This window comes from Ipomoea nil, unplaced genomic scaffold (genome assembly GCF_001879475.1).
Source record: "Ipomoea nil cultivar Tokyo-kokei standard unplaced genomic scaffold, Asagao_1.1 scaffold1407, whole genome shotgun sequence".
Taxonomy (NCBI): Eukaryota; Viridiplantae; Streptophyta; class Magnoliopsida; order Solanales; family Convolvulaceae; genus Ipomoea; species Ipomoea nil.
The window spans coordinates 2,912,413-2,928,197 of NW_017617835.1; the positions used below are offsets into that span (position 1 = coordinate 2,912,413).

The 15,785-nt window shown below is 34.7% G+C and overlaps 1 protein-coding gene across 2 annotated transcripts; it reads left to right on the forward strand.

Annotated features, from left to right (window-relative positions):
• Positions 1-294: 294 nt before the first annotated feature.
• Positions 295-5,841, forward strand: LOC109186919 (translation machinery-associated protein 22). 2 transcript variants are annotated; one of them, XM_019337109.1, is made up of 7 exons: positions 295-551; positions 696-758; positions 1,103-1,173; positions 4,068-4,149; positions 4,259-4,326; positions 4,410-4,493; positions 5,275-5,841. In XM_019337109.1, exons 1-7 carry the CDS (start codon positions 404-406, stop codon positions 5,329-5,331), a joined length of 573 nt encoding a protein of 190 aa, XP_019192654.1. In that variant the 5' UTR covers positions 295-403; the 3' UTR covers positions 5,332-5,841. The 2 variants fall into 2 exon arrangements, with proteins under 2 accessions (XP_019192654.1, XP_019192655.1); XM_019337110.1 differs by having other exon boundaries at positions 1,112-1,173.
• Positions 5,842-15,785: the final 9,944 nt, after the last annotated feature.

The window sequence follows — 15,785 nt, forward strand, 5'->3', positions numbered from 1 at the left end:
GTTTTTTTTTTTTTTTTTTTTTTTTAAACTAAATGACGCATTTTTTTTAAAAAACGACGTCGTTTTGGGTCCGTATTCACAATGAACACGGGTCCAGGGCATAATTTGCCCATATATTTGGGTGGACCATGGTTCACACAATAATGATTTATCGAGAAGACAATGGGCTTTAAAGGAAATTGTCCAAATAGAGTTAGAGGCAATGGGCCTTTACAGAAAATGGGGCCCAAAAACCATTTCAAAAGTCGGGCACACCTAAGAATAAACGGAGAATCTTTATTATTTACTTCGTTACTGCTTGAAAACGACGCCGTTCACTCTTCGTTTGGCGGTGAGTTGTATTCACAACGTTTTTCTCTGCGAAGAGTTGTAAGCAGTGAGAGAGGTTCAGTGAAGTGCTGCGATGGCGGAGAAGCCTCAACCGGTTCAGGTCTTGTACTGCGGAGTATGCGGGTTACCCGCCGAGTATTGTGAGTTCGGACCGGACTTCGAGAAATGCAAACCCTGGTTGATCCAGAACGCGCCCGATCTCTACCCGGATCTCCTTAAAGGTTGAACCCTAATTGCACCATTGATTTGGGAATGCATTTCCGTATGTGTATGAATTGCTATTCCGTTTTTTATTTGGTTTGTTATAGTTTTATATTTCTAAGATAAGTTTCCTTAACTAAATCGTTTAATTTTTGCGTATTCAGGAGCCGGTGGAAAAGAAGCAGATAAAATATCTCATCAGCTCCAATCAACTTCAATCTCCGATGGTAAAGTTGTTTCCTGTGCTCTTGTATCTATGGTGTTGAATAATTGCAGTGACGTTAAAAACACTTAGAGTGCAATCTCGTTCCATAATTGCTTCCTCTAAAATACTACATTTGAAATTTATTTGATGCTGGCATGGTGGTAGGCTAACACCAAGCTGTACTGAATGTATGCTAAAAGAGTTTTCACTCATTGCGAGTTGTGATTTTGGAGACTTAGCGTAATGCTAAAATAAAATAGTTTTCAACTATTGGAGACCTTGGGTTTAATGGTTTTTCTATTTTGAATTAGTGTTCAACAATTGTCTTCTACTTTATAAACTTGAATTAATGTTCTTGTTTCTTAGCTGGAGCAGGTTCTTCAGCTCCTAAGCAGGAAGAAGTGAAACGGCTTCCAGGTGGAAAGATAAAAAAGAAAGTAAGAACTTATGAAAATTTCATGTTTAACAAATGTATGCATCTTTTATCCGTGGGAATATGACTTCCTGACTTGACTTGTATGTCAAGATACTTATTCGGTCATGGCTTACATGGGCCATCACGACTTCCAAGTTGATGAGATTTTTGTAGATACTTCAGGATGTGTGTCCCTCAAAGAAGTGGCAGTTTCAGTCGTTAGCTCTAAAATTATTAAAATGTTATGAATCTGGGTTTTTACAATAGATACTGAAAATTCTCACCCCTGACCTAACCAAATGGTCCAAGTATTAGGACTTGAGGAGTATCTATTTCTTTTTTCCTGGTTGTTTGCGCTTCCAATAAGCTGAACTCACATGACCATGAAGGTATGGGAGAGTTTTCTTGAAATTTCTGTTCCCTGCCTAAGAGTTTATATTTCCTAAAGAAGTTGGCAAAACATTGTAACTCAGTGTCATCCCCATATTATGTACAAAATGAAAGTAGACCTGAATCAGTTTTCTGGCCTTTTCCACGGTCGACTTACTTCCTATGTGTCCCACTCACTGCACAAAATGACTAGTTTTGTTTTTACTGGTGGCCCCATTGTAAATCCCTCTCACACTGCTTCCAGTTCCATGTGTCCTAGTGAAAATCTTTTCCAGTTACTACTTCCTGAATGACTTATAGGAGGAAGGAAGTGAAACAGATCCTAGTAACTGATTAAAAATCATCTCAATAATTAAAGATAGGGCCAAACTTATGTGATATTTTGTGGGAGTGCCTTTTGCTATGCAGTCTGAAAGTGTGTATAATCCAAGTTTCAGGATGAGCCAATTTACCATCAACTTTGTTGAATTCAATCCTACTATTTCTAATAAAACGTCATTTGTGGTTTCAACGAAATGGCTTCTTATAAAACATCATTTGAGAGGCAAAACCAAATGGTAGATTGGACTTTCTTTAGCACTTTCCATTTGTATTCCTATGTAGGAAACTACGTCACTTTAATGGCTTTCTTGAGATCAAAACATGGCTAAGTGAACTTGCCAAAAAGGCTAAGGTAACAAAAGTTGTTGTAGAGTGTAGGCATCTCGATTAATCTGCACACTTTGATGCAAGTGTTGCACATCATGGCAAAGTGTGCAAGAATGAGATTGGAAGAACTAATAAGGTAAAACAAAGACTAAAATGAAATAGTAAAAGGTATAGAAACATACGCAGAAAATTTGCATGTTAGTGGGACCTTTCTCAACTGGTGTAGGCAGAACCAAATGTCAGTATATGAAATGTATGTGCAGAGCACAAGAGGTGGTGAATCCATATCAAAAACTAAAATGGTAATATATGGCCCAAGGTGTAGGTGAATCTACAGATGATTAATACATCCCCCAAATGATAGGTATATGTAAAAAAGACTGACAAAACCCAGATTAGGGATTGAGTTGGATATAGTATGAATAGTAACCAAGTTTGAAGATTGGTTTGGAGTAGTAACTACATCTTCTTTTCCAGAGCATTTTTGCTTTCTCTAATGGGTTTTTCTCAGGCCTTGTGGTATGCCCTCATTTGGCTCCCCTATGGGATGGCCTTGCTTGGTGCCATCTTGCTTTCTCTCTTGAAGAGAGAGATTCTTAAAAATCAACAATGTTGACTTTTCAATTTGAATGAAGGGTGAGAAGCATTCCACGGGCTTCAAGTTGGAAAATTGATATTCTTGTAGCTTTAAGTTTCATATGATAGTGTATAGCTATTCTGTAACCTCTTGCATTAAATCTTCAGCGAAGGTTGTGGACTTCTTTCAAGTGTCAAAACTCAACTTGAAAGATTGAAACTTTTTGGAGCTCTGCAATGAATTTTTGATCAATAATGGCAGCTTATTAGGTTACAGTAGCAGCCACACAACAAATTTTCATACTTTTGGAAGCAAAATTAACAATTTCATTTTCAACCTAGATGTTGCCTCAAGGATGGAATCTATACTATTTATTAGTTTATTACAATTGATAGGAATATTTTAATACTTAATGTACTTGACTTTCCTAGATTAGTGTGTTTTCTTGTTTACTACTAATTCCTTTCCTAGCCATAGTTTAGATTAAATAGTTTCTCACTTGAATTGCTAAATTAGGAATATTCTGTGTCTAGTATTCTGTATTCTTTGTATTGCTGAAAATTTGCAGTAGTGAATTTGGTTATTATACTTCTCTAAAAAGTAAAAACTGAAGTGATGGTGTAATTAATATAGACAAAGCCATTTCTCTGTAGTAATATGGTTTGAAATTCAAACATCAATGACGATGTTTTATTGGTATCATATTGATGGAAGTAAATGAATTTTGTGGTGTTTGGTTCAAGGTATAGAACATCACCATGGTAATATGGGCTCTGGAATATTGCATTCCTATGTTTGGTCCACCTTATATCCTTATCCCAAAGGAATGCAGCATAACCTCCATATCAAATTGAGGGGTTTGTGATTCCCTTTCAATGCTTAGGTTTTCTAAGATTCTCAAGTATATTTACTCATTGCCCTTTAACCCTAATCTTATTCATTGCTTCCCCCCTCCACTTATTTTATGTTAATTTGTTGTATGTATCATGTTTAATACTTTACCATTGTCTTATTTCAAATTCCTGAGAGAACTTGCAGTACATGAAAATTGGTTGAGAGCATTAAAGTAAAATAACCATTATGACATAAAAGAAAACCCTCAACCAAATACATTAATATTGCATCCCATAGTTTTAACTTTTAACCAAACACAAATTAAGCAGATTCTGAAGATTTTGACATTCCTAAAGTGATCTAACATGTTCCATGTTTTCTCAAGGTTTTACTTTCAGGCAGTCCTCTGATGGATTTTTTTCAGATTAAACAGAGAGTGATGCGACTTTCTGTCTATTGCTTTGCAGGAGAAGCAGGAAATTGTGATTGAAAAGATGACTCGCAACAAGCGAAAATGCATCACCACCATAAAGGGGCTGGAATTATTTGGTATGTGGTGTTGTTTTCAAATATAGTGCAGAATCATTAAGTCTTTTTTTTTATTTCTTCTTCCAATTTCTGATTGACATTTTGCTTATCTCATGGCATGATATATCAGGCATCAAACTAAGTGATGCTTCAAAGAAGCTTGGTAAAAAGTTTGCAACTGGAGCCTCTGTTGTTAAGGTGTGTTCAAATGTTGTGATTGATCTTAACTGCTTTACATTTTACTCTGCCTCAATTTGATTGACCTTTCTCTGTGATACCAGGGCCCAACTGAAAAGGAACAGATTGATGTTCAAGGAGATATAGCCTATGACATTGTGGATTTTCTTACAGAGACCTGGCCAGATGTAATGTCTTTTCCTCTTTCTCTTTTTTATTAAATTTAATTATTAAACTTTGAAATAGGAATTTCTGCTTGTTATGTCAGTTGGTCTAAATATTACTCCGTATTAATTAGACCATCTGTGTGTTTCTTACCATTTAAAATTACTATATGAACAAACTAACTTACCCTCAAAATGAGAGCAAATACTTTCATCCTTAAATAGCCTCCCTTAGGAAATAATATCCATAGCCAATATGTGGTTGAAGCTTGTTAGGGTAATTTGATCAATAACTTGAAATAAATTGTCTTTTTTACTTGCTTATCGGAGGTAAGTTATTTTCATTAGAGGTGTTTATTAACAGAGAAGTTATGGCAAATTGAAGTTTAAAAATGTGCATCCATAGAGGACACACAATATGATTTCTCTTTGCAGCTCATAAACTGAAATATGATTGCTCTATAGTTTTATATAAAATCCGAAGTAAAATATTGCACTTTTTTTTTTTTTTTTTTTTTTTTTTTTTTTTTTTTTTTTTTTGCATCAATATCACAAGAGGGAACATAATTAAAATTTCTTGAATCATGACCCCTGTCATGTGTACAGCTACCACTGTGACAGCAAGGCTGTGTCTTTTGTCTGGACCTTCTCCACTTGTAAATTCTTCGATTTTTGAATCTCAAAATCTTAGTGTCTCACTGTCTCTACATGTGACTGCAACTTCCTGTCTTTCTCTTAAAATTGGTACAAATTATGTATTGCCTTTGTCCAGAAGCCTTAAAGCAATTTGCTCTACTGTTTTCAGGTCCCCGAGTCTGCAATTTTCTTTGTTGAAGATGGGAAAAAGGTCCCGGCTGTATAAAATTTTGAAGATGCTGTACCCTTGTTAATGGAAGCAAGCCATTTCATGCAAAAAACCTTCCATTGTACTACTGCGGACGTATGCAAGATGGTCTATATTAAAACGTAGCGACCCCATCAAGTATAAGTTGATCCCCGCATTTTCCCAATGAAAGATTTTGACTTGATGGTCCTGTTTAAAGGTATAGAGAAAACATCTGAACAATGTAACTCCCTTTCCTATTGAAGTTTCCCCATCTTTTAAACTTTCCCTAGTTTTAATCAAGGAGGCAATTAGCATATTTCCGCCCCCTGTATGGTTGAAGTAACTCTGCTTGCACTAAAACTTGGATTGACAGACAATTCCAACATTTACCCTCAATGCTTATGCTATTTTCCCTTCATAAACACTCTCATATGCCATTATGATGATAAAGACTGAGAGACATGTATACTGTATTGTATTTTTGTGGCATTACTCTGTAAATTGATTGAAATGTTTGAGCCATGAAAGTAGTGGATTTGGTGGAAAGTTGTGAAAATCTTTATACTATGGATCATGGTTCACCTTACAAGATAGACCATTGACATAATGTTCATTATTAGTATACTGAAAGTTAAATATTAGATATACTATATATATATATATATATATATATATATATATATATAAAAGAACTTTCAGTACATTAAAAATGAATATTCAATATACTAAAAATGAATATTTATCATCTACATTGCAATGTGGATCATGGTCCATAGATAATTTGTCCAAGTAGAGTGACTATGGCAAATTATACCATGGACCAGGGTTTACCTTGCATTATAGATTCTGGTTCAAAAATAACCTTCAGATTTTGTATTTATAGTTGACACATTTTGTACCGCAATTGATAGTTTCTGTACATATAGTTATTATATTAGCAATTATTAAGTCAGATTCTGTATCTATAGTTGACACATACTGTTCCTACAGTTGGTAGTTGACAATGCAATATGAGCCCTGATCTATCACATAACAATTGAGTGACTACTGGGTTCTAAGTTGATTAATTAAAGCAGTCCATTCCAATAGATATGGATCATTCTTGTCAAAACCAAATCTGGTACAAGATCTGGGAAGGGTTCTGGAAGAAAACGAGGTTAGGTTGGAGCATCATTTGTGTGGAATTTTAGATGGAAGATTCTTGGGAGATTTGGTGTATCTGAATATAATCTTTGTACTCTCACAAAATCTTACAATCTATGACAGACCCTCCAGGCAATTAAGGCAAAAGATGACTTGGATTATTCAAAGTCTGTTCGAGTTTCATTAACACACTGTACTATTGCCATTACATACCTAACTAATGACGATGACTGGACAGAACATCCAAATTTCCAAGTCAAGATTTGTTTGTCCGACAATGAGATCGACGACCATCATTGCTGTGGTCTACTATACGGTTGGAGTTTACTTATTGTTTCCTCTTGCAACGTTTGTGTAATTGTAATCAAGTTGACGTATGAATCATATTTTACATGAAGTGGCCAAGTGGGAACACCCCGTGAAAAATAACTGAGTCTACAGCGAATAGTACGTTATCAAGATACACCAAATTCTGTTCGGGGGGAGAAGCCCCGCGCGTGAGCGGGTCCTCTTCTCCAAACCCTTATTGTGCAAGAGCCTGTGCTCAAGAGTTCAATCTTGTTCCCTAGTCCTCTCACATGATTCTGTCCATGGGAGCGGGTGAGTTGGTTCTCTCCTCTAAACCCCCTATCATATAAAAGCAAGTGCTCAACAGCTCTTTTTGTTCTCTGTGAGTGTGTTATTGTTGAACTTTTTATGCACATTTGTATCGTCAGTATTAATAGACTAGTTAAATAGTGATATTGAGTAAATTATTAGCGGTAAACTCACCCTTATAAACTTTGCACATACAAAGTTTTATTATAATCACACACTAGTTACGTTATACCTCAGATATAAAAGAAAAATAAGTACATACTAATTGTATCATATATATTTTCATTTAGTTACGATATTATGTGATATAACTTATCCTTTATTACGATACAACTTCTTGATATTATGTCGACACCATGTTAAGCAAGGTTGGACTATGAAGCAAGGGGATGCGTGCAACACGTTTTAACCGTAAAGGAATCATATTACATTATTGGACAATACAAATGGGATCACATTATGAATAGAGATTTCCCCATCCCATATACATATACACACAATACACACACACACACATATATATGTATATGTATATAAACAGCAAACACGTGGGAATAGTGAATTCCAGATCGAATAAAGTGGATGAGGACCTATAATTGATGGTTGGATCCTTGGACTGTTGGACAGGAAATATGAATCTACAATTGTACACAAATGGGACCCAAATCAAAATACATATATAGGTTTGCAAAAACATTTTGCTGATTAGGCGATCTTGCAAGATTTTTTTGCCAAAATTAGAAAGATACCCACAGAATGCATCATTGCATCACCACTTACTTTACCACCATCCATCAACCCCAGCCCACAGGATAATGTACCAACGTTAGGCAATCGTTATATCCTACACCACGGCGCACATAGCACTGTGCGCCGCGCGTCTCCCAAAACGACGTCGTTTTGGGGTCGTGTTGGGAGGCGCAGTAGGAAGTTGCTGAGATTATGTGTATTCATTCACAACGTTATGTGTATTCGTTCACAACGTTATGTGTATTGGTTCATACAGTTATGTGTATTTTTTATACAATTATGTACATTGTTTTTATACAATTATGTACATCCGAATCAGAAAATTTGTGTGTATTATGTTAAGAGTTTATGTGTATTATGTTAAAAGTTTATGTTTATTATGTATTATGTTAGATTATGTGTATTATCTTTTAAAAAGAGTATGTATATTTTGTTATAACATTATGTGTATTCAAGTATAACATTATGTACATTCTTGAACAGCAGGTTTTTTTTTTAAAGAAAAGCCTACTGCCATTCACTGGGGCGGAAAATTAAAAAAAAAAAAAATTAAAACGACGTCGTTTTGCATCTGGGCGCATAGTGCAATATACGCCGTGGTGTAGGATATAAATTGCCAACGTTAGGTTACACTTTAATTGCAAGTTTTAAATTTTGTAGCAACTTGTCTAAGTCACAATTTAATTGGTTTATTGATTTAAAATAACGTTAACAATTTGCTTTGCAACATGTAGATATAAATAGTGTGCGGGTGTGATACAACAAATTCTACGTAGGTTCCACAAGAAATTGTTGTTTCGAGGAAGATGGCATGCAATTTGTTGGGATAATGGAAGCAAATGAGAATAGAGTTTTAATAAAAATGATAGAGTTGCCCTTAACTCAATGGTTCTAAGGGTTACTTTGAAAATCTTGCTCCAGTGTATTGTGGATGACTCTGATACTATGTAGAGAAGTAATCTGTTGTGTTTAGCTCACATTGATCAAGTTTACTATTCTGTTTTGGTCATTCTATTCTTCCGTACTGTCTCCTTTTGAATAGATGTGTTGTTAGTCTCTTTCCTGTTATTAGTTCTACTGTATATTTAGTATTTAGTTGTTAAACTCTGGTATAAATAATGTTCATTATTTTGTTAATAAACACAACAGATTACTTCTCTAGGTCAAGTGGGGATCAGAAAAATTGATTAGAGGTGATGGAGATTCCTAGTGCGCAGAGTGTATAGGTAAGGGTGGGAACTGATGACTGATTAACGTGGGATTCACGATTTACCCCTTCAAGTACCATTAGGCAGGAGTTCTGAGGGTTTAAGATTAGTCTAGCGTAAATTAGGAAGCGTAATGTAATATAATAATGATAGTGGAGTTGCATGAAGAAACTCATGAGTGCATATATGCACTAGTCGTACTAGTATTGCAGAGCAGTGTAGCGTGTTATTGAAGGCTACGGAACAAGAGTAGTACATCAACATACATGAACCCACATGGCCACATGCCAGCATATATCCAATATCTACCCCCCAAATCCCAATAATCCTTCAATGTCATCATGTTCGATTTTTTTTTTTTTTTTGGTTGCATTTCTAGTACAATAATGTATAGTAATGTCACATCTCAAATGTAGTTGAATTGTTTACTTTTTGAAATACAATATCGTTTAATGATGCAGTCAATATCTACATTCCTAACATTGTATGTCATGATCATACTCATGTTAACCCTAAAATCTCACCATTAAATTTTACCTACAATGGTTGTATTCTAGTGTATATAATAGTCATGTAATGTCACACCATCCTCTTTTTGATCTACCTACAATGGTTATATTTCTAGGATATAGTAGTCATGTAATGTCATACTTCTTTTCGATTTACGAAAAAATCGGCCTCATAGCTACTACTCGAAGGTGTATTTTAGGTGAAGCTCACATTGTTACCCTAGCCAACAAAGGAAATAGTGTGGTAAACTAACTTAGGTTTTCTGACCAATAAGTAGCTCCCACTAGAAATTTAACTTATAACATCGTAGTTATTACCAAACAAACTGCCCGACTAACTTGGATGTAATGTCATACCTCAACTCTACTCTAATCTTATGTAGTTGTTCAACATTCTATCACTTAAATCTAGATGAATTTACTATCATTATTATATTAACTAGTCAAACTCACTATAGTACTCCCAGAACGCTACATTTCTAGTACAACTATAGTGAGTTTGACTAGTTAATAACAGCGGATTGTAGAAAAGTGTTTGGTAAATTAACTCTTAGCTAATATTTAATTACATGCAAAATGACTTCATCAAAAAAGTATTTTAAGCAGTTTTTTGAATTTTAGCATTTTGGAGCAATAAACTATTATAAAAAGCTAATTAATCACATACTCATATTGATTGTTTAACCAAGTCAAACAATTAATAGTAGTTAAATAAGTTAAAATTGATCGATAATAAACTAATTATGTTACCAAATTAAACAATTGTTGATCTCTTATGTAATGGTTTACTTTGTTGTACGTGCGATTACGACTATGAACATATTAAGAAATAAGAAATATATATGAAGAAGAAGCTAATTAAGGCAGTGGGGGGAGACAGGATTTTGGAAAGATCGATGATGTTTGGTGCCACGTTTGAAGGAGGAGTGATGTTCGTAGAGGATGAGGATGAGGTGGCTGAATTCAAAGTTTGTGCTAGCTGCATGCTATACACGTAGGATGTACCTTGGCTTTATCCACATTTTGTTGCAGCAGCACAAGATATATGAATACCTAGGGGTGTTCAATCGGTTAACCGTTCGGTTAACCGAACCGTTTTAACCGAACCGAATTAACCGAAGTTTTTTTTTCTTTAACCGTTAACCGAACCGAAGTTTGCTCTACCGAATTAATCGAACCGAACTTTTTTTCGGTTAATCGGTCGGTTAACCGATTAACCGAAATTTTTAACCCTAAAATTGAAAATCTTAAAAATAACTCCTAAAATAATAAATCTAACTAAAATAAAATACATATCATAATAAATTCATATCAAAATATACAAAAACAACACCATAAGTTCATAATTCATAGTCCATAATCCATAATCCATAGTCCATAGTCCATAGTCCATAGTCCAAACCATAAATTAATGTCTTCATAAAGATTACAACATTACAAAAACATGCAAAAATAAAATCAAAGTTCATCCCATGATTTCCAATTTTCCATCACTCCATCCTAATGTCCATGATGTTTACTCCATCACTCCTACATATTAAAAAGTGTAAGTATAAATAATAATTAACCACTTAACCAAATAATAAATAAACTAACTAATACAACTACTTGCAAATATTATTTTTTACCTTAGAAATCCAAGAACAAACACCTTACTCACAATTCACAAGGTGGGTTCCATTGCATTCCATGAAGAATCTAAAAGATAAAAGATAAATAAATAATATATTAAAATTTTTATTTGTGTGATGAAAGTAAACTTATAAACAAAAGGAATAAAATTTACATACCATTTTCAACACTTTCAAAGTCATTTAATTCTTGAAGCTCTTCAAAAACATCCAATGAAGGTGTTGAATTTTTTATCCAATCTTGATAGCACACAAGAGCTTGAGCCATTCTAGGAGTTAAAGAACTCCTAAAGGAATCAAGAACACGTCCTCCAGTACTAAAGGTAGACTCAGAAGCAACAGTGGATATTGGAATAGCTAGCACATCTCGAGCCAATAATGACAAATAAGGAAATCTAGGGCTATTAACTTTCCACCACAACAAAATATTAAAATCATCCGTCACTGGCTCCATAGCTTCACTGAGATACTTATCCAATTCCGACATTTGATCCCCACCACTACCTGATTGAAGTTTGTGCTTTACAAATTTCTCTTGCATACGCTTTTTCATCCTAGCTTGACATTCTCCTATATTTGAACTTGATGTTGGAGTGGAACTAGATGACACAATGCTATTTGAAGGCTTATAAGCATTAAACAATTCATACACCGCATCTTTAACCTTGGTTGCCATATCCTCACCTTTTGTACCCTCAAACATATCTTTCAAAGCAAATTCAACATAGCAAAACTTGTGTCTAGGATCAAGAATAATGGCAACAAAAATTAGCATATTCAACTTGTCAATGCTCCCCCAATATTTGTGAAATTTATCTTTCATCTTCATTGCCATCAAACTAAATTCATTCTCATCCGAAGCTTTGCACTCTCTCAAAAGACAATCAATTTCACAAATCTCATCAAACAAGCAATTGGAAGTAACATAAGAAGTCCCGGAAACTCTATTTGTAAGCTCATAAAAGTGCTCCAAGAATTTTACCAAGTCCCTAACAACTTTCCAATCACTTTCAATAGGAATACCATCCCCCGATTCAAGATCATCTTTAAAATTCTCATCTTGTAAATCAAACATATAGAAAGCATTTTCAAATTTTTGAGCACAATTTAGCATCAAATATGTTGAATTCCAACGAGTACTAACATCAAGGCACAACAAACTTTTGCTATCTATATTTTGACTTTCAACACATTGTTTAAACCTTTGCAATCTAGATGGAGATTGCCTTACATATCTCACCGCCCCTCTAACACGAGCAACCGACTTATTCAAAAGTTTCAAACCTTCATTCACAATCAAATTCACTATATGTGCAACACACCTCATATGCATATATTTCCCATTCAAAATATTTCCATGTTTACTCCCAAACTTTTTTTGCAAATAACCAATAGCAACATCATTTGCACTTGCATTATCAACCGTAATAGTGAACAACTTATCAACCCCCCAAGAAAGCAAGCATTTTTCAATCAACTTTCCAATAGCATCACCTTTATGACTTGAAATTTGACAAAAATTTATGACTTTCTTATGCATATTCCACTTATCATCAATAAAATGAGCCGTGAGACACATGTAATTAATTCTTTGCAAAGATGTCCATGTATCCGTAGTTAAACAAACTCTATTACATGAGTTCCTCAACAATTGTCTCACTTTGATCCTCTCATCTAAATAAAGTTGATAAATGTCTCTTGTGATTGTAGTTCTTGAAGGAATGTGAAACCTAGGACATGCAACTTCAACAAATTCCTTCAAACCTTCACTCTCCACAAACCTAAAGGGTAGTTCACACTTCACAATCATATTTGCTAGGGCTTTTCTAATTGCTTCTTGATCGAATTTCCAAGATGAAATAACCCCTTCCCCTTCATTACCCTTATTTTGCAAAACAATTTGAGCTTGTGACTTATCAACATTATCGGGATTTTGATTGCATGCATTCATGTGATATTTTAATGATGCGGTTCCATTTTTCTTTGGATCACAAGCATATTCTTTCCCACAATGAATACATTTGCATGATGTAACTCCGGAAGACGAAGTAATTTTTTCAAAGTGAGACCAAACTTCTGACCTTGGTTTTATTGTTTTTCTCTTTTTTGAAACTTGACTTGCATCTATGGTCCCACTTGTTGATGAAATAGCAACTTCATCGAATGACGGAGCCGTAAAAGAAGGAGAAATATCTTCCATTGACATCTACAAATTAAATAACATTAAAAGAACAATTAAAAATCAAACACATTACATATATAGAAATACATTACATATATAAAAGTATACAGTGGAACAATTAAACACAAACATACACTACAACAAACATATGCAGCTCTTTTATCTTCCTTTTTTTTTCTAGAAGTATAGAATAAGAATATACACCCCTATACACTGGAACATTGAACATACAAACAGAGTAATAGAACAATGTATATATTCACCCCTAATAGAACAAGTGGAAACAGTCAATACTCAATACTCAATAGAGCTTAGAACACATACACTGGAAAAGTGGAAAGTATTAAACTATTAACCGTCAAAAGAGCTTAGAACACATACACTGGAACACATACAGTGAAAAAATAAAATTTTATTATTAGCAACAAAAAAAAAATTCACACAACAAAACTTGTTAACATTTTTAACAATCAAGTATTAAACTATTAATAGTCTAGAAAATATTTATTTAAAAAAAAGAAAAGCATACCTTGTATAGTACTCTGGAGGACTCTGCCGTGAAGTGGTGGGCGGTGGACGAGCAGACGGAGCAGACGGAGGACTCTGCCGGTGGACGAGCAGACGGAGCAGGCGATTGGCGAAGACGGACGGAGAAGAACGCTGCCCTGACTCGCTGACGCCGGAGTGACGCCTGGTGGTGGTTGGCCGCCGGACGCTGGTGGAGCGCTGAGCCGCTGATCGATCAGACGATGGGGGTCGGGGGAAGGAGATGTGGTCTGTGGTCTGTGGGAGTCGGAGTCTCGGAGATGATTTAGGGCTTAGGGTTAGTGGGTTACTGACTTACTGCGTAGTATACTAGTATTCAATATTAACTAAGAGTTTAGTTAGGGTATTAGTCTAAGTTAGTTTAGTTAGGGTATTAGTATAATAGTATTAGTTTATTATAAAATTAGTATTTAAGTGTTTATATTTATTTATTTATATATATTTTAAAAACTTCGGTTAACCGTTCGGTTAATTCGGTTAACCGACACTTTCGAACCGAATTAACCGTTAACCGAAGTTTTGACATTCCTTTAACCATTAACCGAACCGAAAAAGTTCGGTTCGAAAACGGTTAACCGAACTTCATCGGTTCGGTCGGTTAACCGAACTTTCACCGAAGTTTGCCCACCCCTATGAATACCTCAACTTAAGGCAATTGGGTTACGTTCTTGTCTTTGGGACCCACAACACAATAACTCCAGCCTGTCTAATGTTTCGTTTTTAACTTGCGTTTGGTTAATGGAATAAGTCATCAAGAATGAATCGAAATAACATTGTTAAGAATTAGTATTATTGCTTGGGGCGTTAGGTCCAAAAGAGTGCATACAAATCTAATAAATAATACAAACTATAGTTCAATGAATGGACTAAAAATAGTATCGTAGAATCGAATTTTAGTGTATGGGTTGAAGGTTAGGAACCCATACCACTGGACCAGAAAATTAAGTGAACCAAAAGATGATTTTTAAAGGGAGACAAGACACCCTATTTATATTGTTGAAGAACTCACCGATGGTTGACAAATATACGGCATCGAGCAACTTTCTTTCTTGACCACACAAGTGTTCTCCATCACACTTCTCATGCATAAATAGAGCTTCCTGGCCTTTAATACACAAGATCTTTAGTGGCTTGGGTGGTTAGTGCTTGTATGTATTGTTAACCAATAAGTCATAGTTTGAATTTTGTTGATTGCTCTACTTTCTTTAATATTTTGTTCCATGCTTCCTTCTTTTCTTGACAATAAAAATAGGCTCCCTATTAAGCCAAGATCTATCCAGTAAAATGAGTCCGGCCTCCTAAAAGGGGGTTTCACAATTCATAAAGTCGATATGTTCCATCCGTACATAAATCAAATAATAAAGTAGAATTTCTATTTTATTCTTTACCTAGTTTATTCCCTATTCAATAAATATAATAATTTGTATTCTTTTAAAATTCATTTAATGAATCAAGTGTGTTGTTATTATTGTTTATTATTATTTTTAATGTTTGATTAAATATTGGTCTTATGCGACAAATTTTGATATTGTGCAGGATACACTATGATTATTATATATGCTTCATGGGTTTTCTTGATTTCTTATATCTCCATTGGATATTCTATCTTATTATCTTTAGTAATTTCAGTAATTGGTGTTGATCTCCCTCCTCACCCTCTTTATCTTATTCTAATGGATGATACTTTGGGCATTTTTCAATTCTCTCGATGAATTCTCTGTTTTGTATAAATCTTTACTTTTTAGTTATAGCAATATATAGAGTGTATATTGTATAAACAAATTAGTTCGACTTCTTCAAGCCGGAGCCTTCTTGACCTTTTAGACTGAGAAGTTAACCTCTAAAGTTGGTGTTCAATCTTGTGGACATCGCATAAGTTATCATTGTCTTGAAAGTCACGTCACTGCCTAACATGTGTCACGAT

Excerpts from the sequence above, each read along its gene's own strand:
- LOC109186919 (XM_019337109.1), top strand. The coding sequence starts at position 404 with ATGGCGGAGAAGCCTCAACCGGTTCAGGTCTTGTACTGCGGAGTATGC. Across the intron at positions 759-1,102 it reads ATCAACTTCAATCTCCGATG|CTGGAGCAGGTTCTTCAGCT; the intron begins GTAAAGTTGTTT and ends CTTGTTTCTTAG. Across the intron at positions 4,494-5,274 it reads TTACAGAGACCTGGCCAGAT|GTCCCCGAGTCTGCAATTTT; the intron begins GTAATGTCTTTT and ends TACTGTTTTCAG.